At 44.4% G+C, this 23,707-nt stretch overlaps 1 protein-coding gene across 1 annotated transcript in view; it reads left to right on the top strand.

The window, feature by feature from the left end:
- Positions 1 to 15,969: 15,969 nt before the first annotated feature.
- Positions 15,970 to 23,707, top strand: part of PHEX (phosphate regulating endopeptidase X-linked) — a 203,029-nt gene continuing 195,291 nt past the window's right edge. The window contains exons 1-2 of the mRNA XM_082718281.1: positions 15,970 to 16,707; positions 22,198 to 22,266. Of these exons, the coding sequence (XP_082574407.1) occupies positions 16,590 to 16,707; positions 22,198 to 22,266 (187 nt within the window). The 5' untranslated portion in view covers positions 15,970 to 16,589. The remainder of the gene's footprint in view (positions 16,708 to 22,197; positions 22,267 to 23,707) is intronic.

Raw genomic sequence — 23,707 nt, 5'->3', positions numbered from 1 at the left:
TTTTCAGAGATAGTAGCACAGACTGTCCATCTTAACTGACAAATATGTGATGACTGAATCTTAAAACCCTGTATTTCACGGAGTGAAGCAGTCAACAGATGACCTCTTATTAGCAAAGAGATGGTAAAACCTTGGAGAAAGGCGAAGTGCTAACAGGTGCCTCATAAGGTAAAATAGTACTGTGGATTGTAAAGATCCACTTCATTGCTAAGAGAGGCCAAAGTCTGTGGCTCCCTGGAAGGAACGTCGTCCAGGAAACTCAGGAAAGGGGCCGTTTGGCAAACATACTCTTGGTAATTAGGGAGCGTGAAACACAAGACTGAGTCCTTGCACATGGAAGTCAAGGCAGCGTTGTTACTTCCCTCCTTGCTTTTAGTAGTAGGATCAAGACCTGGCTTGAGAAACCACTATAGATTTCCAGACCTAGAAGTCGGTAGTGCTTCATACATACTTAGTGATGTTACAGTTCACTCATCACGTTCACACCAAGCAGAGCTGACTCCTGCAAATACAATTTACTTAAGGGGTATAGAATGTAAAGGTGATTTTGAGCAGAGGCTCCGGGCCCAGACCGCTGGCTTCAAATCCTGGCTGTGCCACTTCCTGGTTCTGGTATGTTGGCCCTCTTTAGGGAAAATAGGAATAATAATGGCGACTCTGGCTTGATCCATTAGAGCTGCTAGAAGAGAATACGGGAGATGGGTGGCTTATAAAGAAGTTTATTTCTCACAGTTCTGACGCTGGAAAGTCCAAGATCAAGGTGCTGGCAGATTCAGTGCCTGGCAAAAGCCAGCTTCCTGGTTCCTAGATAGCTCTCTTCTCTCTGTGTCCATGTGTGGGAGGGTCAAGGAACTCTCTGTGATCTGTTTTATAAGGGTACTAATCCTGTTCATGAGGGCTGCACCTCCCAAGGGCACCCTCTCCTAATACTATCACTTTGAGGGTTAGGATTTTAACATAGGAACTTGGAGGGACACAAAGCATTCAATCCATAGCAACTTTCTTGTGGGTCATTGTGAGGCTTAGATGGGTGCCTGGCACAGAGTAAGGGCTCAAATGTTAGCTTTTATTATTTACCAGGAAGAATCAAGTTTCAAAAAAGTTATGCAAAATCATAATTTATACCATTGCGGCCAAACTCAAGTATTTTGGACCACTGCTGCCTTTAACAGAAATTGTGTGGTGGAATCTTAAGGAATTCTAAGTGCCATGCCCTCTTCAGTCTTTATACTCACCAAGAAGAGTTACCCAGATTTGGTTTTACTTAATTTTTATTTATTTATTAGTTTATTATTATTATTATTTTATTTATTTGACAGAGAGAGACACAGGGAGAGAGGGAGCACAAGCAGGAGGAGTGGGAGAGGGAGAAGCAGGCTCCCCGCTGAGCAGGAAGCCTGACCTGGGGCTCCATCCCAGGACCCTGGGATCATGACCTGAGCTAGAGGCAGATGCTTAACGACTGAGCCACCCAGGTGCCCCTTGATTTTTAAAAACCTGCAATAATTCTCCCACATGCTCATTCTTTTTCTCTCCCAATTTCTCCACATGTGTTCAAAATAACTGACTATATTAGATGATAATTAAGTGGGGGGCAGTAGGGAGGTTGAGTATTTCTGATGGGGCCCAGAAAGACTCATTTAAGGCAGGTTTGGGTGATCTACGTGTGAGTTAAAATCGGTTAAGTTTAGATAGTTATTATACAAGTCCCTGGAGAGTAGGAACCGTGCACTAAGGAGCTTCACATCCCCAGAGTTGAGCAGGTGCACGGTACCTGCTCAATAAAGAGAATGAAAATGTAAATTATCAAAGAAGATTCTATCCAATGTAAATCATCAAAAAGATAGTGTATCTGGTAGTTTGGGTACAAAAGACCCAGTATACAAAACACTTAGCAAGTGAGTCAATGTAACAGGAAGATTAGTAACTGGTTTATGTTTTTTGGCACTGACATATAAAGAAATTAACAGCCAAAAAACTGAGATGACCAGCTTGCTCTTTCACAGAACAAATGCGAAATCTACAGGCCATCAAAATCTGGAGGGCTAATGTCAACATCCTCATGGAAGGATCAGAATGCTACATTGATGTTACTAGGAAAAAAGCAATGGAGAAATTGGGAAATAACATTATTGGGGGTTTCTGTTATGCACCAAAGAGCTCCTTTAAAAACATCACCCCTTTAAAACAACACTGCGTTTGAAGGGCTAATAAAATGATCAAAGTTAGAAAAGTACTTGGCAACGTTTATCAGGTGACCTACACTTCTCCCTTAGTTATCTGCTACCCCCTACTGCTTGGCTCCTAGCCTTGAAATTTACAATTCTTTTAGAAAATAGCATCTCATGGTAGACTTATTTAAAAACAAACAAACCACTCTTCCAGTACCTTCTCACATGTTTGCTTCTTCAGGCTTCAACTTATTAGATGTTGTTAAATTGCTTTCCAGAGTGGAAATTTACACAGAGTACCAATGTACACACTTAACAATCAGCACATCAGAGCTGAGGTTGCTCCATTGCCAATACCTGGTATTTTCGCCGGTCTGCAGCTGTGAGTAGTAATGGTACAGGTTTTTATTTGCCTGGTTACTAATGAAGTCAGGCCCATTTTTATAAGTTAATTGGCTAGCCAGTGTTCCTCCTTGGAAAAATGCCTTGTCTTCTGTCCATTTGGCTATTGGGCTTTTATTTTCTTGTTGATCTCTTATGTTTATATCTTCAGGAAAATAATCCTGTGTTACTTGTATGGTTACGAGTATCTACTCCCAGTCTGCTCTTGTGAAATCATTTTAAACTGCACTTTGTTTTTAATTACATTTTGTAATCATCAGGAGACCAGCTTTGGCCATGCTTTATCTTTTCATTTATTCATGGTATTTTTTTTGATGAACATGAGTTTTTCATTGTAGTCTTATTTTTTGGTCTGTTTCCTTTATGGTTTGTGTTTATTGGTCTTGTTTTAGAAACTTTTCCCTAGCCTGATCTTATGTATATATACATATTTTTTCCCTCCTCCAGTGTTTTAAATGTTTGCTTTTCATACTTAATTCTTTCATTTATATGGCATACTTGTCTTTTGGGGATTTTTTTGTTTTGTTATTGGTATGCCAGGAGTTGTGAGTGTGTTTTGTTCCATTGTGATGACTACTTGTCCCGATACCCTTGATTAAATTGTCCATTCATTCTCCAATGATTTGAAATGCCTTTGTTGTCCTACATTAAGTTATTCATTTATTCATGGGTCTGTTTCTGAGTCCAACAGTTTTTTTGGACTTTGAGAAAGTGATATTTGACGGGGCTTTGCCAAAAATGTACTTTTAAAAAGATATACAGATGGCCACAGAATGCCAATGAATTGTATTTTATTCTAGAGTATTAAAAAAAGGAAAAGATGTTGATCACAGTCTAGATGAAGACTCTCCGATGGCCCACTATATTATTTTTTAAAAATTTATTTCTTTATTTTAGTGAGAGAGAGAGTGCATGCGCAAGTCAGGTTGAGGGGTAGAGAGAGAAAATCCCAAGCTGACTCCCTGCTGAGCGCAGAGCCCAGAGGACTCGATCTCATGACCCATGAGATCATGACCTGAGCGCAACACTTAACTGACTGAGGCACCCAGGGGTCCCTATAATTTATTTTTAAACATCAAATTTAAACACCTAAGTTGTATGGAATCAGTTATCGTAGGCTAAACAACCACATTACGACACATTACTGAAGATGCTGTGCATAAAATATGTTATCAAATGTGGTAGTTATATCTAAGTTTATTACATTTGTGGACAGAACAGTTCAGCATGTGAAATTGACCAAAAAAAAAAAAAAAAGAACTGTATCTTGGGAAGAATTCAAAGTCTAGTAAATCTGTTCAGCCAGGCTCCCTGTACCACCTTAAAAAAGAAACATTACTTACTTGGGGTTTTTGATGGCCACAAAATTGTGCTTAGGTAAGCAGTGAAACCTATGTAGTTATCTGTCTTCATACTATTCCCAGGAGTGGTCAAAGGCAGCTCACAGGGTGAAAACACATTTAAAAGAGGAAAAAAGCTGGGGGTAACAGAAAGCCTGTGTATTTCTCACGTATTCCAACCACCTGCAGAATGATTCCCTCCTAAGCTTTTCCAGGATTTGATCTTTTTAATTTCACCTCTAAAAAACAACCTTGTATTAAGTACAGTGTTGTATGATTACTCAAAACATAGTCAGACCTAGTCCCCTGATGATTATAAAATGTAATTAAAATGAAGCGTGTAGTGTGCCTGGGTGGCTCAGTGGGTTAAAGCCTCTGCCTTCAGCTCAGGTCATGATCCCAGGATCCTGGGATCGAGCCCCGCATCGGGCTCTCTGCTCAGGAGGGAGCCTGCTTCCTCCTCTCTCTCTCTGCCTGCCTCTCTGCCTACTTGTCATCTCTCTCTGTCAAATAAATAAATAAAATCTTTAAAAAAAATGAAGTGTGTATTAGAAAAGATTTTGCAAGGGCATGCCTTGTCAGTCTCATCTTTGCCACCAAATTCTGGGAGTTCTCTGTCGGTCTCTGTCCAGTGAGATTTGAATGGAATCATCCAGGATCCTATGTCTAGACGTTCTAAGTCTCCGATTCTAACCCTTGTGGTAGTGGTAGTGCACTGGGTTAATTCGCTTCCACGGGGATCAGAGTCAGACATTCTTTATGCTGGGATAACTCTCAGTGCCGCGTACATAATCATTTGTGTGTTCAGTAACACTCTGCGTACTTGCACATGTCAGCCGCTGGTGGGGATGCCGAACATACCAAGATGACCCCGGCCCCCAGAAACATCCCCCAGTCTACTTGGGGAGACGAACTCACAGACATAAAATAGCAGGCTGGGGCCTCATGATGCTGCATGTGTGCCCCGTGGACATCTGAAACAGTGCAGGTAACAATCTAAAACAGCCAAAAATGGACAGAGGAAGGAGGGAGGGACTGTTTTTCAGTACTCGAACGGAAACACTGATGGTTAGGTGGAAGATATGGGAAGGGATAGCTGTGTATTTTCCAGGTTTCTTTTTTCTTTTTTTATTCATCATCATTTCAGATAGAAATGTTTAAGGGAAACCAGGGAAGGGCTGCCAGGAACATAGCAATTTGGTTTTCCAAGATCATTATATTTAGTACTTTAATGTCTAGCTTTTGAGGTCGGGGTGAAGGGTGTTGAATTTAAGAAAAAGTAAACAGTTGTTCTTAATTATACCATACTATGGGACTTGCTATGCTAACTTCACACAAAAATAATCCAGCCTTTTCCCCATTACAGAAACATCAGTGATTAAGCAGCATCGATTGCCTGAGTGGTTATGATTGGGGCTTACTACGGTTAAATAATGCTGAGCCTTTAAGATGCGCAGTATACTGCGGGTGGAATTCGTGGCTAATAATACCAGTGAGGCAGTGTGTTGTGTAATGTAATATTTAGCACCTCCTCAGGAAGACAAATGATCTTTCCTATTTGTGCAATGTGTTACACTTTTTGGATATTCATGTATCACCTGATGAATTTCATACAATGCTAACACAATGAAATGTTCCTGGAATTGGACATGTTGAAAAACATTGTCTCCTTCAACAAATGAACTTGCATAAATGACTACATTTAAGAATGCCGAACTGAGATCTTTTCCTTTGTGCTTAAGCTGTCAAGGCCCTCAGTTGCCATCAGTAGCACCTCTATTTCTCTTTTAAAAAATTCTTGTAGTTTAGATCCGTCTGGGGCAGGCTGGATGTGAAAGTTTGGAAATGGTGAGCTGTGTGATAAGGGCTACAGTTTTGTTCTTAGAACTGGGCAACAGGAGCCCTGCCCTGAGTCCTGGTTTCAAGAAGCCTTTCACGCAGGCTCTCTGAACAGTCCTGCCCCCTACCCCTGGGTGGGCGGTCAGCTGGACTAAGGGGATATGTGCCTGCATCTCCTTCTAGAACACAGTTGGTAGCCCCAAGACTGGAAATTTCCTGCCCAGACTGCGCAGAGCACTTCCGGAGCCCCTGGGGGTCTCTTTCTCTGTTTATTGTCCCATTATCCCGATGAAAGACTCTGCCCGGGCTCTGGTGGGTGGTCAGGGTGCTGCTGCTGGTGGGGGTATGAGTAGAGAGAAGAGGGCAGCAGAGGGTCCTGGCGTGCCAACGTGTTTTTGCCTGGAACTTCACAAAGTCTGAGCATTCTGAATGGGAACCTGGCCTGTGAGGTGGGTAAGTGAGACATTTACAAGTTAGGAGGATAGACTGTATTTAACAGTTTGTAGCCCGATTTATAGATTTAAGTAGTATGTGGATGGCCGCCTTCGTACTCTGATCTCAGATCCTGCAATGTAGGTCTGAGCCTAGGGAACTATGTAAAAAAAAAAAAATGTCTAAAAATATGGACAGTGAGTTCTCATTAAGCTGTGTTTAGAAGAATAATGGCAAATATTATATTGTGTCAAACAGGTTCTTTTTATTGTTATTTATTTAAAAAAAAGATTTCTTTATTTTAGGCAGAGAGTGAGTGCACGCATCAGTGTGGGGAGGGACAGAGCGAGAGAGAGAGAGAGAGAGAATCCCAAGCAGGCTGTGTGGAGCCCAACGTCAGGCTCCATCTCACGACCCTGAGATCAGGACCTGAACCACAGTCAAGAGTTGGACACTGAACCGGCTGAGCCACCCAGGTGTCCCAAACAAGCTCTCTTGGGAGTCAGAAACTTTCAAGAGCTTTATGAAACTGAAAACAACCGGTTGAAATTGGAAAATCTTATCTTTGTTCCCTTTCCCCATTTGTAGACGATGCCCTATGTAAAATGGGCATCCATCCTTTTTCTTTTCCACTGAGTGTTCTATTGGCAGAAAGTTCTACAGAACAAAAATGGGTGTTCGTTTGATGAAAACCTGGTTCAGTGCACCTAGAGAGCACTTGACATTAAAGAACCCAATGGTGAGTTCTTACGGCAGAGGAGACATGAACTAGAAACGATTTCCCTCTTGCCCTTGATGTCTAGTCACTTCAGAGAAGAGGTCGGTTACCGCTACTCTCTTTATCCCTTTCTTTTCATCCCAATGGCAAAATCACATCCCGAACCTCGCCTTTGCTGGCTGCCTTCTAGCATCTCTTGGGGATTTCAGGTACATTCATCCTGCAAAGTCACGTGCCTTCTCTGTAAGGTGCCAGGGGTGTAAAGATGTCCAGAGCATGAGGAAGCCCTCAAGTGGCTCAAAGACAGGAGGAAGCAGACGGTGTATGTTCTCACTTGGGCTATTCTTACTGCCAGTAGGAACACAACCAGCTAGGATTGGATGATGACCATGGTCTGAGCAAGAGAAAGGACCAGAGAAGAAGGCACATCGTGGTTTTAAGTTGCATTTCCTTCGCGACTAAGGAAGTTGAGCTGCTTTTCCAATGTTTTTTTTTTTTTTAAAGATTTTATTTATTTATTTGACAGAGAGAGATGACAAGTAGGCAGAGAGGCAGGCAGAGAGAGAGGAGGAAGCAGGCTCCCCGCTGAGCAGAGAGCCGGATGTGGGGCTCGATCCCAGGACCCTGGGATCATGACCTGAGCCGAAGGCAGAGGCTTTAACCCACTGAGCCACCCAGGCACCCCTGCTTTTCCAATGTTTATTGGTCACTCAGATATCTTCTTTTTGAAGTGTCTCTTCAAATCTTTGGTTCACTTTTTCTATTGGGTGAGCTATCTTTTCTTGTTGCTTTGTACACATTCTGTATATGGTCCAGATATGCAGGACAGGCACGCCTTTGACCTACCTTCGGGGTGAAAAGAAGACCATCCTAATGCCTCTGGCAGACTCGTCTGTGTGTCTTGTGCTGGGGAAGAATAGGAGTTGGTGTAGCTAAGATCATGGATGAGGAAGTCGAGCCAGGCTGATGTTAGGCTGGTAAGTAACCGCTGATGTTGTGCTGATTCTTTTTTTTCTTTTTAAAGATTATTTATTTATTTATTTGACAGACAGAGATCACAAGCAGGCAGAGAGGCAGGCAGAGAGAGAGAGGAGGAAGCAGGCTTCCTGCCGAGCACAGAGCCCGATGCAGGACTCGTTCCCAGGACCCTGAGATCATGACCTGAGCCGAAGGCAGAGGCTTTAACCCACTGAGCCACCCAGGTGCCCCGGTTGTGCTGATTCTTAATACTGAAATAATTTTATGCTTCATGGAAAGCATATTTTTAATTTAAGCATTATTATTATTATTATTTTTAATAATAATGAGGGCCCTGCACCCTCAATGCCTTCCCTTTCTTCCCTTCCTGTCCTCTGTCCTCCCCTCTGCTCCCCTTCCTGTTCTTTTCTTCTCCGTTTCTTTCTCCCTCTTCCCTCCTTCCTCCAGTAGATCGTCACTGAATACTTCCCATAGGCATAGGTAGCCCTGAATAAAAATTAAACACACACACACACACACACACACACACACACACACACACAAGGGGTCCATCTGTAGGTATCTGTATGTGTGACAGAACATATGAACTATTAAGCACAGTAATAGTGATGCCTAACATTTCTTCAGACACCATTTTGAGGACTTTGTCTTATAATAACTCTATAAGGTGAAGATTATTGTTATCCCCATCTGTTCGATGAGGAAACTGAGACCCTGAGAGATGAGTTTTCTCAAGGTCACATAGAAGTTAGTGGCAGTGACTGCTAGGAAGCCAACCCAGGAAGTTCAGTCACGGGTACCCCCTGGCAGCGTGGACCATGCATCAGCCTCAATGGCCATTTCCAGTCACAGAAGGCCAGGGAAGGGGACTGTAGCTGTCCGTGTTCAGCCGGGAAAGCACAAACAGCTCTACTTATCTTAAAGACAGTGTATTTAATGCAGAGAATTGGTTCTAAAGGCATTGAAACCAGTTGGCACAAGGAGTAAAGAGGGGATGATGGTGCTCAGAGTTCTGTACCTTCTGGAAGCTGCTACTGCTACCAAAAGAGGAAAGGTGTTGACTCCCAAGGCCACAAAAACACTCCCTCCTATGGCTGCCGCTGACTGGGACTCCGGGGGCCATGGTGCCACAGAAGCTTCTGGAGTCTATGCGTACCAGCAGCCATACGGCCTCTGCTGCTGTCACCTCTGCTACCACTCTTGTAGGAGCCCACCGTCATCTGCTGGAGCCATGGGGAGAACCAGAAGCAGCAAACAAAAATCCAAAATAGACTTGTATGTGCCTCCTGCCCATGAGGGCCTCCCATTGACAGAATCCAGAACTTACCTGGTAAGGGAACCTGGAAAAGGTAGTTTGTGGGCTTGACACCGAACATGCTAGCAGGTCAAAGTGAGGCTGAGACCCAAAGCATATCCTACATGCTCAGTACTGCACAAGGAAATGTGGGGACAGGGAAGAAAAAATCCTTGTTTGGTTGAATCTAAGATACAATTGATTGTAAGATGTACCACAATTGAGGTACCATTAAGAAAGACAAATCCTGTCAAGAAATACCTCCTAACCCCTTCTTCTAGAGATGTTAAAGCTTTGAAAAAAAAAAAAAAGTCCCTCTTAGAACTGCTGCAGTATGGTAAATCCCTGCCCTCAGCTTGCCTGTAGTCTAATGGGGTAGAGTCCCACACAGATCATTGTCACACAACTGAAGTGATATGACAGGTCACCCCCTGACCTTGATAAGAAGAGGGCTTTAGTGCGCTTTCTAAAGGAGTCTGAACTGAGTTTCAGAAGATGAATCTGAGTTTCTAAGGAAATGGTTTTCTAGGCAAAGACATGTTTCTCCTGAGAACAAAAAGGCTGGGTGAAGTTCAGTGTGTCTGGGAGCTTTAAGAGGGTTTAGAATGGCTGGTGTGTAGTGTGTAAATTGAAGGCCAACCAGAATGAGCCTGGAGGAGTGCAGGGGTTCAGTCACCCAGGACGTCTGTGTGAAACATTTTGACATTTTCCCCAGAGGTGACAGCAGCTCTTAACGGGTTTTAAGCACCATCATGGGTCCATTTGAAATTTGACTCAGGATTACAATTCAGTTGGCTCTCGGTGGTGTGGCTGTAGCTGTTGTTAACTACTGAAATACCTCCTTCCTTTCAGTGGCTGCTTCTCCAGGCCCTCCTCACAGCCTCATCTGTCCCAACCCCTCTCCTGGGACCTTCCAGATCCAGCAGCTAAGAAGTCGTGCCTGTGTGGCGCTTTTAGCCAAGCCACTCCGTGGTGCCGCTGCCTTGACGTCCATGTTGTTTGGCCAAGGCACTTGTGGGGACCTGAAACCGACCCTCGGCCTCATGCAGGTACGTGCCCTGGCTAACAGCGGGCAGAGTCACAGGAAAATGGAAGCCTCTGACAGGATTTTCCCAGCAGCCCTCAGGATCCAGGAGTCTCTCCCTTGCCTCCCAGTGTGCCCCTCAGATAAGAGCTCCACGGAGCTTACCACGACTCTGCTGTTTGGGGTTTGAAGTGACCAGTTTGGCCTTAGCCTGGGAACCCCAAAGCACTGCCCCCACTCCTGGGATGTAATGAAGCCCCGAGCCCAGGTCCTGCCTCTTGCTCTGTGTGCTCCGCCTTGACCTCCCACGCTGTCCATTGAGGCCCGTTGTGCACCTGCTTCGGGACCCGCAAGGAGGAGCCTTCTCTCTTTCCATTTCTCCTGCAGTCTTTGGTTGAGCCACACAGCTTGCACGCCCCCTGCTCCACTTCACAAATGTTATTTTAACCAAGTCGTAGCAGCCTGGTGCTTTCATTACTGAAATATTTTTAAATATTTTGAATGTCATCCCTGGGTTCTCTGTAGAAGTTTAACGTTTAGCTTTGTTAGTTCTTCGGTTTGCCTTACTGAAAGAGATCTGATGGTTTCTCTAAGCCAGCGGTCCTCCAGATGTGGTCTCCAGACCAGCAACATTAGCATCACCTGGGAGCACGTGAGAAAGAAATGTCTCAGACCATCCAAGAGCTACTGAGTCCCGCACTCGAAGAACAGCGCCCAGTAATCTGTGTTTAAATCAGGTTTCTGGGAGATTCTGGTGCCTGACCACACCAACTTGAAAAATCACTCCTCTGAGCCTCTTGCCTTCATTAAACATCTGAGTAAGCCAGCCTTGAGCAGTTGGCTCTAATCATCACAGGCATAGAACCTTCTGTATGTTAGTTATCTAACTGAGGGGTCGGGGTGGATCTGATCGGTTTGAGACTATGGCTCGTAAGCACTGGTGGGATGAATAGTTATTACCTTTTAATAGAATGCTGTGCGGAGGGATGCTTTGGGGAAGGTCTGAAGGGTTTTGGAGCTGGGTTACTTATGTTTTTAATTTTTTGTATTTTATAACTCTTTGACATCTCTGGGCCTTGTGGACCCAGAGAGGGCCTGCCCCTCCCAGGGCTAAACAATTCCTAGAGATAGTAAATGATTTGCCTCAGTAGCATACCTTTGAAATGCAACCCAACCAATCCCGAGTCCCTGTCTTCACCCACCTCCTTTTCTCAGGCTCCTGCAGTCCAGGAACCTCCTTACCCAGAACCCACACCACCCCAAGGGCCAGATGGCGGACAACTAGAGAGCACTTCCATAGACCAGACCTGCTGAAATTATTCGCTCTCCCTTCCTCAGCGTGTCTCAGATGCTTAGCCTGCTTGCCTGTTTCTTTTCTGAAAACCATACTAAAAGGCTTTTGTGTGTACTTTTCCCTCATTCTTCCTTTTTTTTAGCCCCCTTGCTCATCCTGCAGCCTGAACAGCCCCAATGCTTCCCCATGTGGCCCTGTGTGACATGGTGTGTCCCTTCCTCTTGAAAACTGTGAGTAATAAACCTTTCTATCAAAGCCCTTTTCTGGGTCTGTCAACTGCCTGTACCTGTGTTTAAAACAAATCTTGGGTACATTTCACAAGAGGTCGACAGATTTGAGTTCCATCTGTAAAACAGATGATTCCTCTACCACAGGACTGACAATAGCACACGTGAAGCGACTGCACACAGAAGAGATAGTAGCTGTATGGCCAGGAATGTGAGAAAGTCAAGAAATGAAATCCCCTTTTAGGCTCAGACGTGAACAAACAGCACAATACATGGTTGAGAGGCCTTTCAAAGGTGGCTATCTTTCCTTGTGTTCGATGATGAGAAGCAGTAAATCAGGAGATAGTCTTGTTGCCCAACCAAAAAAAGATTTTCCCCATATTTAATGATGGCTGCTGTTCCTGCGAAAGAAATGAAACCTGATAATTAGTCTTTTCGACGAGAGAATTAGAGGAGGCATAGTTTATCGCTTTCCCTAGGTCTCAAGTGTCATTTTGACACGATGTACCTCCCTTCACTAATTACCTGAGGAAGATAAGCAAATTTATCAAGTAGGGGCAGAGAGAAAAGAGGTTGGAATTTGAAACCTCTCAGGCTTGAAGACAAATGCCTGCTGTGTGACCTTGGGCAAATCGCTTAATGGTTCCAAACTTCAGTTTCCTCATCTGTAAAAGGAGACAGAACATCCAGCTAAGAAAGATGTTAAAAAAGATCAGATATAATGTAAGTAATGAGTCTCATTAGTGGGAGGCCTGGGACTTGAACCCTCCCTAGTCTGAAGGGCCTGCCGACAAGTAACAGCCCCGGCACAGCCGGTTCGCGTCTGCGTGCTCGAGCTTTTCTTTCCCTTCCCTCCCTCCTCCTTCCAGGGGATGGATGAATACATTTTTCAGGTTTTGAATCATTTCCTTCTTTCTCACTGAAATTGTAGCTCACATGGGATTTTGCTGCCTAAAACAGAAGGCCCGGCGCCTCCGAGTCATGACCAGATGCACTCGTGTAGCATAAAGACTCCGCTTTGCTTGTCATCCCGGCCACTGAGGCTGGGCCACGGTCGCAGGATTCCATTAACTCTGGATAAATAATCTTACGTGGGAGTCCTACAGGGAGAGATGTCAATGTCCAGGTGAGTCCCAGGCCGGCTGGGGTTTGGCCTATGCCCTCAAGCTGTCCATTCTAGTAGGTCCCCCTGGAAGTCTGCCCAGTGGATCTGTCATTCAGGGATGTGTATTTCTCTGGACACATGTTGGACTTCAGTGCTTTGTAACTTGGTGGCCAAGGGCTTTGTCTTCTGTGATGACTGCCCAGTTTACCGAACCCCGGGCATGGCTTCTTCGTCTGCCCACACAGGGCCTTGTACGCAGCCAGCCACCTGAGAAATGCCCAAGAAATTTCTCTGGATGCCATTGACTGATTCCAGATAAAGCTCAGGACAGTCCTGGAAGTTCTGAATGGAAACAATCAAGCGGGGGCAGACCAGATGATTAAGCAGACTTACCTGTGTAGTAACTTCTCAGTTAACTGATTTTATGGCTCGTGAGAAATTATAACATTATTTGACATCCCCCCTTTTCATCCCAGAATAACACTTCACCCCAAAACACACTAAATAATATGCCATAGTTTTAATATTACAGTTTCAAAGACGCATTGACCAATTTCCCTGACACAACAGTTGGCGTTCAGAGAACGTTTAATAGAAGAATTCTGTGAAGCTGGTCAAGTTCAGGTGAACATTTTGCTTTGTGTTAGTGCGCAGTGTAGGTGAGGATAAGAGGCAGCATCTTCTACTACCCTTTAGTCCAGGGTTTCTGTGAAGGGCCGGGGAGTAAATCCATTCCATGGGCCATATCTGGGTCACGGAACTACTCAACGCTGACCTTGTAGCATGAAAGCAATCATAGATGATATGTAAACGAATGGGGGTGACTTTGTTCCAATAACGTTTATTTATAAAAATAGGTGGTGGCCCAGATTTGGCCCACATGCCCGAGTTTGCAGACCCTTGCTTTTGTCTCCTGTAAGCATTCATTATTTTTCTATACTTTGAACTTCTTTATTTTGCTCTATTTTTTTTCCTGTGCTACAACCTTTTTCTCTCCCCCCCCCCGCTTTTTTTTTCAAAGATTTCATTTTTAAGTAATTTCTACTCCCAGTGTAGGGCTGGAACCCATAACCCCAAGATCAAGAGTCATACCCTTCACCGACTGAGACAGCCAGGTGACCCTTCGGTGCTACAAGTTTATTTTTAAATGCAGTTTGAGTGCAAGATAATCAACATTTCCCAAAAGGTTGAAAACTTAATGCAGAAAATGGCACAGAATGAAGAATGCACCTTCTAATGAACAATTCACCAGCCCCCTTTCTCCTGCTCTCAAGTCCTCCTTTGGTGAGGAAAATAAAACTTCATTACTGGCATTACGTGAACAAACTGCATTTATTTTCAATACCTTGAAAGTTACTACTTTTCTAGGCTTGTTTTCATTGTTCAATTAATGTATTTTCTTCTCTGCATTTGCGTATCTTTGTTTGGGATGGAAAGCATTGTAGTTTTTCTATTAGGATTCATGGACGTCTTCTTTAGTTTACTGGCTTTTCACTTTGCAGTTGAGTGTTCCAGAATGAATTCACGTGTTTCAATGAGGAATAGCTGTACGTCGGGATAAGTCCTAATCGCCAACCTGCAGCCACCATGGCCTGTCAGTTTGGTTCCGGAAAGTGTGGGGAGACATGGAGAAGAAAGGGAAGCAGGAAGAAGTGGTGTAACACTTGTGTCGGTGGCCGGTCCCTCGTGCACAGGGAGCTCTGTCAAGCTGCAGACCGACGGTGTATGGCAGCGGTCCCTCAGCGACTTTCCCTTTCCCGAGTTGCTGTACTGCTTGAGGCTAGTCCTTGGGTTCTCATGGCAAACCAGACTTAAAAAGACGTTTGCTATCAAGCATATACTTTTACCATGAGGCTAAACTGGGAAATAAACGTGCTGTCCCTCTGTGATATATCATTATCCTTTGAGCATTTAGCGAAGGATTGGGAGGCTGCGAGACACCCAGACACCAACATCTGAGCGTCCTAAAGCTGCTTTTTAAGAGTGAGTACCTGGGAGCTCACTTGCCTGATTTTCATTGTTCTTCTTACTGCCTTCACTGTTGTGGGCCATGAACTGTAGATGCTGGAGCTATAGCATTGAACTTGATGGATGTGATTCCTGACTTCACAGAGCTCACAGTCTAAGAAGTACTATGGATTCAAGTCTAAAATCTCTTGGGAGAATCCTGTCCTAAGAGCCAAAGGCCTGCTAAGATGTGTTGTGGAATAACAACAACAAAATAACATCAATAGGTAATAAGCACATAACATCTATAGCATACTATGGTGTCATAATCTGGACAAAGGCTTGTGCTCTTCTGCCTTTGGGGCAACATGAAACGAGCAGAAAGTGAGGTAGGATGTGTTTTGGAATAAGTCTAAAACATTGAAGGAACCCCATGCCAGGGGTATAAGGCCTGACCCAGACCAGCTAGATAGGACCGTGAAAACGTGGCCACGTAATGCAGGGCTCAACAGCCTCTGCAGAGCTCCGGTGGGACCCACAAGGCCATGGGCACAAGTTCTGCATGAAAACTGTGCTCTACTGGTTTTCAGACGAATTCTCCACCCCCATTCCCGCTGTCCTATGAGCATCAGCAAAACAAAAACAGTTAAGTAGTAGCATTGGTTCACAACACTGTTATCTGTATCATTGGCTAATAAAACCCATAGCAATGGACTCTCAGTTGCCTTTCCCCACAAAGAAAGCAGATTTTCATAATTTAAATCGTTCGCATAGTTGAACAAATCAAACACCCAGTCATTCACTCTGTCTTTCCAGTGAAATCAATCACCTTTGATTTTTATCCTGGAGAATCTGCTGAAATGGGCGTATCACAGAAACACAAAACTGTACTTACCAAAGGCTGCTTTGGTGGGCCCGGAGGGCAAAATACACACGGGCACTTTCCATCAAAAGATGCCGGAGGGAAAAAAAAATCTTGTACCATTTCTTCTGTGGTTGTTAATAAGCTTAATTCGAATGCTCACCACAGAGAGGAAGGGCTTTTTCTTTCTCCTTAAAAAAAAAAAAAGTTCCCGTCCAAACCATCAGCCTCTGTAGGTTGCCTTAATTGCTGCTTTGCACTGCACTGGACTATGACTCTGATTTTTGGCACATGCCGTCATACACCAAGTTCCTAAAATAAAATGCTCCAGCATATCCCAGGAACTCTTAGAGGGCTTTAAAAAGGGACTTGCACACCGAAACAATAGCTTGGATGGAGACAGTTGAGGCGAGCAGAATGATGAGTGCACAAGACATACGTGATTCACTGAGACCTTAGAGCAGGGCCGGAGAATCCTCGCCACCTAACTTATCACGGTTTGGGGGAGTTTGATGAGAATCCAGTTTTGATAAAGACCATTGTTTTTTCCTCCCTAAGTGACTATACATTTAAATAGCTAAAACATCTGTTCAGCCACATAGTAAAACATGTACACTCAGAACGCCTGAAAGAAGAGCCTGCCAAATCGTCGGTTGCGAGCGACTTTGCTGGGGGGTGGGGGGGTGGGGAAAGCACCAAGATAAAGCAACCACTGTTTGTTTTGTCTGGTCAGGGGGAAAGCCAAGGCAACCAATATTTGGGGTTTCTTTTATTTCATTTGTGGAGAAATATTTGAGAAAGGGTGGCGAGGGAAGATTTCCTGACGGGACCTCTTCAGCTGTCTCTTAGTAGAAGAACAAGAGGACCTTGGATGTCAACGCCTAACAGACTCTTGAGACCAGCCACCAGACCACAAAAAGTGACTTTCTCTTTGCGTGGCCTCTGCGTCCCTCCTGATGGAGGCAGAAATGGGGAGCAGCACGGAGACTGGAAAGACGGCCAACAGAGGCACTCGAATTGCTCTGGCTGTGTTCATTGGCGGCACCCTGGTGCTGGGTATGATCCTCTTTCTAGGTAAGTGGGGTGCTGGAGGCCAGGGAATGAGGCAAGTGCAGTTACGTTTCCTTGTGCTTTATTCTGGCAGACCTGGTCAGGAGGCAGGTGGAGGGCTGTTTGAATGTGTGAGTAGGTGGTGTATCCTTAGCTTCTGTTAAATACGCAGAAGGAAAAGGAGCCCTTTCTTTAGGAAGTCGAAGAAATAAATACGTGCCACCAGATGTATAGTCCAGAAATGCCAAGTGGGTTTCAAGTGGCTTCCAGCAGCTGGAGGACTCAGTTGCACTGCACAAACTTTTTTTTTTTTCTTTACACATTGCATTTTACATTTAGCAAAATGAGGGTTTATGAATTCATAGTCAGATACCTTCATTTATTTTGCGAGGAAAGACTATGTTGTGATCAAAACCATGCTGGAATTTTTTTTTTTCCATTTGAGTTTTGCTAATGTTTGCCTGAATGAATCATGAACTTTAACTTAAAAAAAAAAAATACAGGGATGCCTCGGTGGCTCAGTGGGTTAAAGCCTCCACCTTCGGCTCAGGTCATGGTCCCAGGGTCCTGGGATCGAGCCCCGCATCGGGCTCTCTGCTTAGCAGGGAGCCTGCTTCTTCCTCTCTCTCTGTCTGCTTCTCTGCCTACTTGTGATCTCTCTCTGTTAAATACATTAAAAAAAAATGCAAAGCAGTCTTTAAATGTGCCCCTTAGGGGCGCCTGAGTGGCTCAGTGGGTTAAAGCCTCTACCCTCAGCTCAGGTCATGATCCTGGGGTCCTGGGATTGAGCCCTGCATCGGACTCTCTGCTCAGCAGGGAGCCTGCTTCCTCCTCTCTGCCTGCCTCTCTGCCTACTTGTGATCTCTGTCAAATAAATAAAATCTTTAAAAAATAATAATGTGCACCTTAAGGATATTCCTCAATGCCTTTCTAATCCAGTGACTCTGGTGGGATGAAATTTTAACTCTGTTTTTCTAGATTTAAAAATTAATATGAAGGAAAACAGAGGTTGTCCTTCCAACATTGGAAAGGTATTGTGATTCAATTATTTTAATGACCCTTGGTGACAATGATGTACCCAGAGAGTATGATGATGAAAAGCATATTCCTAGGAATAAGAATGAAATGTCATGAAAAGCGGAGATGGATTTTCTAAAATTGCCGGCATTCTGGACCCTTGATTATTAGCCTTTGTATTTTCCTCATACAGCCCATACTATTTCATGAGCTTGAAAGCTATATGGGAACAAGCCTCTATCCTTAGGGGATTTGAGGTGCAGTCTGAAATGCAGCGAGCCTGGAAATGTTCTTTGGCTCGCCCAGGTTGCAGGAGGCCATGTTTATCCTGCCAAGAGGAAAACCAGTGATTCGACTTGAAAAGAGTTAGGGTTGTGTTGCTGAAAACTCTGCTAAAACCAGCAAACCATCTTTCCATGTTCTCTGTGGCTGCAGACTTCGGAGATTAGATAGGTTTATTACTTTCTGCTACAGCTAAACCTCCTACTCCTGCAGCTGAATTTGTGGATCTCAAAAACTTTTCCGAGATTTCTCGGCACTTGGGGTTTAGACATGTGTCCTCTCCTGAAATTCAAAGGAGAGGAAAATGATATGGTCATGCCCATATGGGAACTGCATACAATGTGGGAAGTGAGTACAAAGTTAGACTATTTGTGTTTCACGAACGCTCCCAAACTTCAAAATCCAAAGGATGATCGTTTATGTAAAAATCCGCACTCTTCTCAATGTTTCTGCAGCTCGAAGCATTTGAAATTCCACGGTTTAAGAACGACTGTATTCTGAGGCTGTTATGTATTAGTTGAAATATTCTCTCTCTCTCTTTTTTTATGATTTTATTTATTCATTTGGAAGAGAAACAGAGACAAGAGAGAGCACCAGCAGGGGGAGAGGCGGAGGCAGAAGGAGAAGCAGACTCCACACTGCGCTGGGAGGTAGAAGCTGAGCTTGATCCCAGGACCTGGAGATCATGGCCTGAGCTGAAGGCAGATGCTTAACCATCTGAGTCCCCCAGGCACCCCTAGTTGGAATATTCTCAATGGGAGCAAATCTTTGTTCCTTGAGAGGAGATGATTATTCAGAAACAGCTCTAAAGTTTTTAGAGCACAGTAAAATTCATGAAACCAGGCAATGCTATGGGTAAGGAGGCCTGCCTAGAGCAGAAAAAAATAATTTGCAGTATGCCCAGTTACCTGGCTCTCACTGCAGATTTCTAAGAGGAGCTCTAATGATGTCAGAGAATAGAAATATAGCCTCTTTACACCTGCGCTACTACTCGGTGTTGCCCTTGGACTGGCAGCATGCGCCCCACTTGGAATCCCGAGCCCCCCCCCCAAGAACTACTGATTCAGAATCTACATTTCCATAAGATCCCCAGGTGATTCATTTGCAAACTAAGTCTGAGAAGCCTTGCGCTAGCTGACAATATCCCCTTGGATGTCTATATTTGGGGATATTTGCTTTCAGATAAATGCACAGTCTTCAGGAGGTTTTTGTCAAACATCTCTGCACTATTTCAGACCTTTTCCCCCAGCCTTCTCCACTGCCTAGTCCCCCAGGCTTTGCCACCCACCTCCACCGTGCACTTAGTGAAAAGTCCTTGTCTGAAAATCTCCAGGGACCTGCAAGGCAATGCTCTTCGTGACAATATTCTGGTTAAGTCCTCTTCTCTTCAAGAGGCTTCCTGGTTGGTATTTTTCTGTCTGTCCAAATTTAGGCACATGCCTGCAATTTCTAGCATCCCTCCTTACTTCTTTGTATTTTCGGCTCTGGGCTAATCTCTTTCCTAAACCTTAGTCCTTCTACAGTAAGAGTGACTGCCACTGGTTTTGGGGTGGGTCTATGAGAAGCTAGAAAACTAGAATTTAAAATGACAGGTAGAAGCATAACCAGTTTATTTTAAGGGGTCCTTTCTTCTCTACCTCCTCCCCCCCTTCTTCCTCCCCACAGTCTATTCCTCAAATGTAATGGTTGGCAAACTTTTTCTGTGCAGGGCCAGAGTGTAAATATTTTCAGCTTTCTGGGCCATCCAGTGTCTGTGCTGCTACTCGACTCTCTTATAGCAAGAAGGCAACCACAGACGAATATGTACACAAATAGGCGTGACTGTATTCTGATATAATTTGATTTCCGAACACTGAAATTTGAATTTCAGATCAGTTTTATGAAATATTATTCTTCTTGTGGTTTTTTCCAACCATTAAAAAATGTAAAAATCATTTTTAGCTCACGGGCTGTATAGAAACCGGCAGAAGACTGCATTTGGCTCATGAACCATAGTTTGCTGACCCCCCCACTTTATGGTCATTCTCACACTGTTGGTCTGAGGATGACTCCACTGCATTCTGCGTCATTTCTGCTAGTTAGAGAAAAATCTAAAATGAGAAACCAAACTGTTCCTTAAGTTCCTTAAGTGTTTTTTAAAGCACCTAATCAGTAAAAAGTAACATTTTCTTTTTCTATATTAAAAATATTATTGTTTCTGGGGTGCCTGAGTGGCTCAGTGGGTTAAGCCTCTGCCTTTGGCTCAGGTCATGGTCTCAGGGTCCTGGGATCAAGCCCCGCATCGGGCTCCCTGCTCAGTGGGGAGCCTGCTTCTACCTCACCCTCTGCCACTCTCTCGTGCTCGCTCACTCAAATAAATAAAATCTTTATAAAAAGATTTATTTAGGGATGCCTGAGTGGCTCAGTTGGTTAAGCAGCTGCCTTCGGCTCAGGTCATGATCCCAGCGTCCTGGGATCGAGTCCCACATCGGGCTCCTTGCTCGGCAGGGAGCCTGCTTCTCCCTCTGCCTCTGCCTGCCATTCTGTCTGCCTGTGCTTGCTCTCTCCCCCTCTCTCTCTGATAAATAAATAAAATCTTTAAAAAAAAAAAGATTTATTTATTCCCTTTAGAGAGAGAAAGAGAGAGAGTGTGCGCAACCCGGGAGGGGAGGTCAGGGATGGAAACCACACTCCCCACTGAGTGTGGAGCCTGATGCAGGGCTTGATCCCAGGACCCAAGATCAGAACCCGAGCTAAAATCAAGAGTTGGACACCCAACCGACTGAGAAACCCAGGCACCCCTAAGATACTTCTTTTCTTAAAAATAGACCTGAGATGTTCCATAGGCAATTTTCTTTTTTTTAATTAAAAAAAAATTTAATATATTTTTAATTTATTTTTTTATTATATGTATAATGTAACACAAGTAAAATGGCTGTTTGAGGATGGCAGCAGAGAAAAGAACAAAGAAAAAGCAGGCTCCTCTTAGAATGTGGGTTAATAACAAATACAAATCACCACACTGGCAAGAGATATACACAGGCCTTCCGTCTCTATCAGAAACACGGGTACCGCCATGCTTTCTTATCCTGCTCCTCAGCTGAGATGCCACAAAAGGCCTCGGCTCCCCTTCACCCCCCACCACTCATCTCTCCGCAGCCACATCTCCGAGGATTCCTTATTTCTGCTCACAGAGTACAGCAGTCATGAATTTCCATGAACTTCCTTGGCTACCAAAAATATTTTTGAAATCTAAACTCACATCTGCTAATGCCCAGGTGCTGCCTGGAGTTTACAAATAGGGCGCCCTTCTGTACTTCTGCAGAAATCCATTTAGATAATACTGTCAGCCAGATGGGGAAAATGAAGCCATTGGCGAAAAGCTAATTCTATCTCACAGGGTTTTTGTTTTGTTTTGTTCTGGTGGGAGTAGGTGGAAGCTTGGTCCACGAGCCGCAGGTCTGGTGGCTAGGCTGAGTTTGGTGGGAGGAGGGTGTGTGGGGTACACGGCATATCATGACTCTCTTGCTAGATGACTGAATAATATATGGTGTAAACCCCCCCCCCCCCCCCCGTAACACACACGCCATCAGAACTGATTCTGAATCTTATCTAAACATTAAATGCCACGCATACTATTTTTCTCCTTCCAGTCTGGATTTGCTCCCAACGACATAGTTGTAAATTTCATTTTTTCCCCCCATCTCTAAAACAGGAATGTAGTTGTAAACAGAAAGAGTGAAATTATGAGACTTAAATCATAGATAACTTGAGATGGAAGAGACTTGAGAGATCATCTAGCCCAGTGGCTCTCAAACTTGAGTGTGTATCAGAGTCACCTGGAGGGCTTTGCCAAAAAGCACATGGCTGGTTCCCACCCCCAGACTTGCTGATTCAGGTCAGCGGTAGGGCTCAGTAGGTCTTTCTAAAGAGCTGCCAGGGGATGCTGCTCCGGAGGCTTGGGGACCCCACTCTGAGAAGCACTGATCTGATTGTATCCACTCCTCTTATATTCTAGAGAACCCAATTTCAGAGCAGCCGAGTCTCACCAAGGTTACTTAGCTTGTGACCAGAATCTGGTTCAGTGATACCGAGCCCCCTGGATTTTTGAACTCCGGGTCAATGCTGAGAAAGACGAACTGATATCAGATGTCTAGCATATGTGCCTGACTGTGGGTTACCTGACGGAGGTCTGCTACAAGACAGTCATTTCTTTATTTTGGTCTGTTTTTCCAGTGAGTCAAGGTTTCTTAAGTCTCCAAGCTAAACAGGAGTACTGCCTGAAGCCAGAATGCATCGAAGCTGGTAAGTCCGTTTTCCTTCCTGTGTCAAGTTATCATTATGGTACCTTGGGGAAAGGAAGAGGAAACAGGTGGTATTTTTAGTGTTCTGTTTGTTTGAGGTTTACCAAGTACAAAATGCAATTTTGATGAACCTTTCAGTTTACCTTCGATGGGAAACGCTCAGTGTGAAATTGTGGAGTATTGGTTTCCTGTTTTTCCCTTCCTTGCAAAAAAACAAATGTGTGGTATTCCAAGTCATTATAAGAAAATCTAGAAGGGGCTTGGAAGGCCAAATGGCTTTTCTTAAGACCCGAACAGAGAGACCATCAGCCTTCCTATGGTCTCAGCTGGATATAGGTCCCTGTTTACCCTAAGCAGTCTCTCTGTATCATTTGGTCAGTGGGTCTGACCTGTCTGCCTCTGAGCAGGGATCCTCCATCAATCAGCACTTCCACTATCACCTGAAGTCACTTTGGGTCATTACAAGTCAAGCTTGTCTTGAGGTTAAAGGGCCATGCATCAGTGGGTACTCCACAGTGAATATGAGTGTTTAAACTCACCTCCGTTTTGGCATAGCTTATATTCCCTCTATAGGGAAGAGGGAATAGGGCAAGGGCCTAGATTTGCAGGACCCGGATTCCAGCGGCCCACCCCTCTTCTTTAAGTGGGCACGTGGGCACGAACACTAGTGCATTTTCCAAGGGGAGAGTCATAAGGATTAGTTAAGCACATGGCCCTTTCACTTTCCTCTTGGTCTTAAGAGATTAATGAAATAATCTGCCAAATATTTATTCCAAGTCAGGCACTGAGTTAGCAGTGAACTTGAATGACCAGGTAGGGGAAGAAAGACCATCAATAAGCACAAGGTGATCAATGTGGAAGAAAAAGATCGGCTGGTGGTAATGTTGTGCAGAAAATTAAAATATTCAAGTACAGTAATGTGATAGCAAGGACAGGATGGCTAGATTGGGAAGTCTGAGGAAATGATGTTGAAATGACCCTGAATGATGAGAAGGGATATGTGTGAAGATCAAGGAAAGGGCTTTCCAGGTACAGAAGAGCCGAGGCAAAGGTCCCAGAGCAGAAGAACTTAAGTGCATAGGGGACAGAGTGCAGGTGATGAGAGGCTTAGTGGGGAACTGGGGTGTCAGCGAGTGTGGGTTTTTCCTAAGTGTGCTGAAAAGCCTCCAAAAGATTTCAGTAAAGACAGAGACATGATCTTATAAGCATTTAAACGATCTCTCCGTGCACACCTGGACTCGGAGAGTCTTCTTGGGTGGGGAACAGACCACAGGGAGCAAGATGGAAGAAGGTCGTCAGGAGGGAGGTTATTTCGGTAAGCTGGATGAGACTCGATGCTTTCTTGAATTCCAGAGATGGAAAGGCAGAGTGTAGAGGGTTTAGGAGCCAGAGGGCTGCCAAAGGATTTGAAGTGGGCTGTGAGAAAAAGCAGAGAATCAAGG

This window comes from Mustela nivalis (assembly GCF_964662115.1).
Source record: "Mustela nivalis genome assembly, chromosome: X".
In the NCBI taxonomy this organism is placed as follows: Eukaryota; Metazoa; Chordata; class Mammalia; order Carnivora; family Mustelidae; genus Mustela; species Mustela nivalis.
This window is presented reverse-complemented; position numbering and strand designations above follow the sequence as displayed.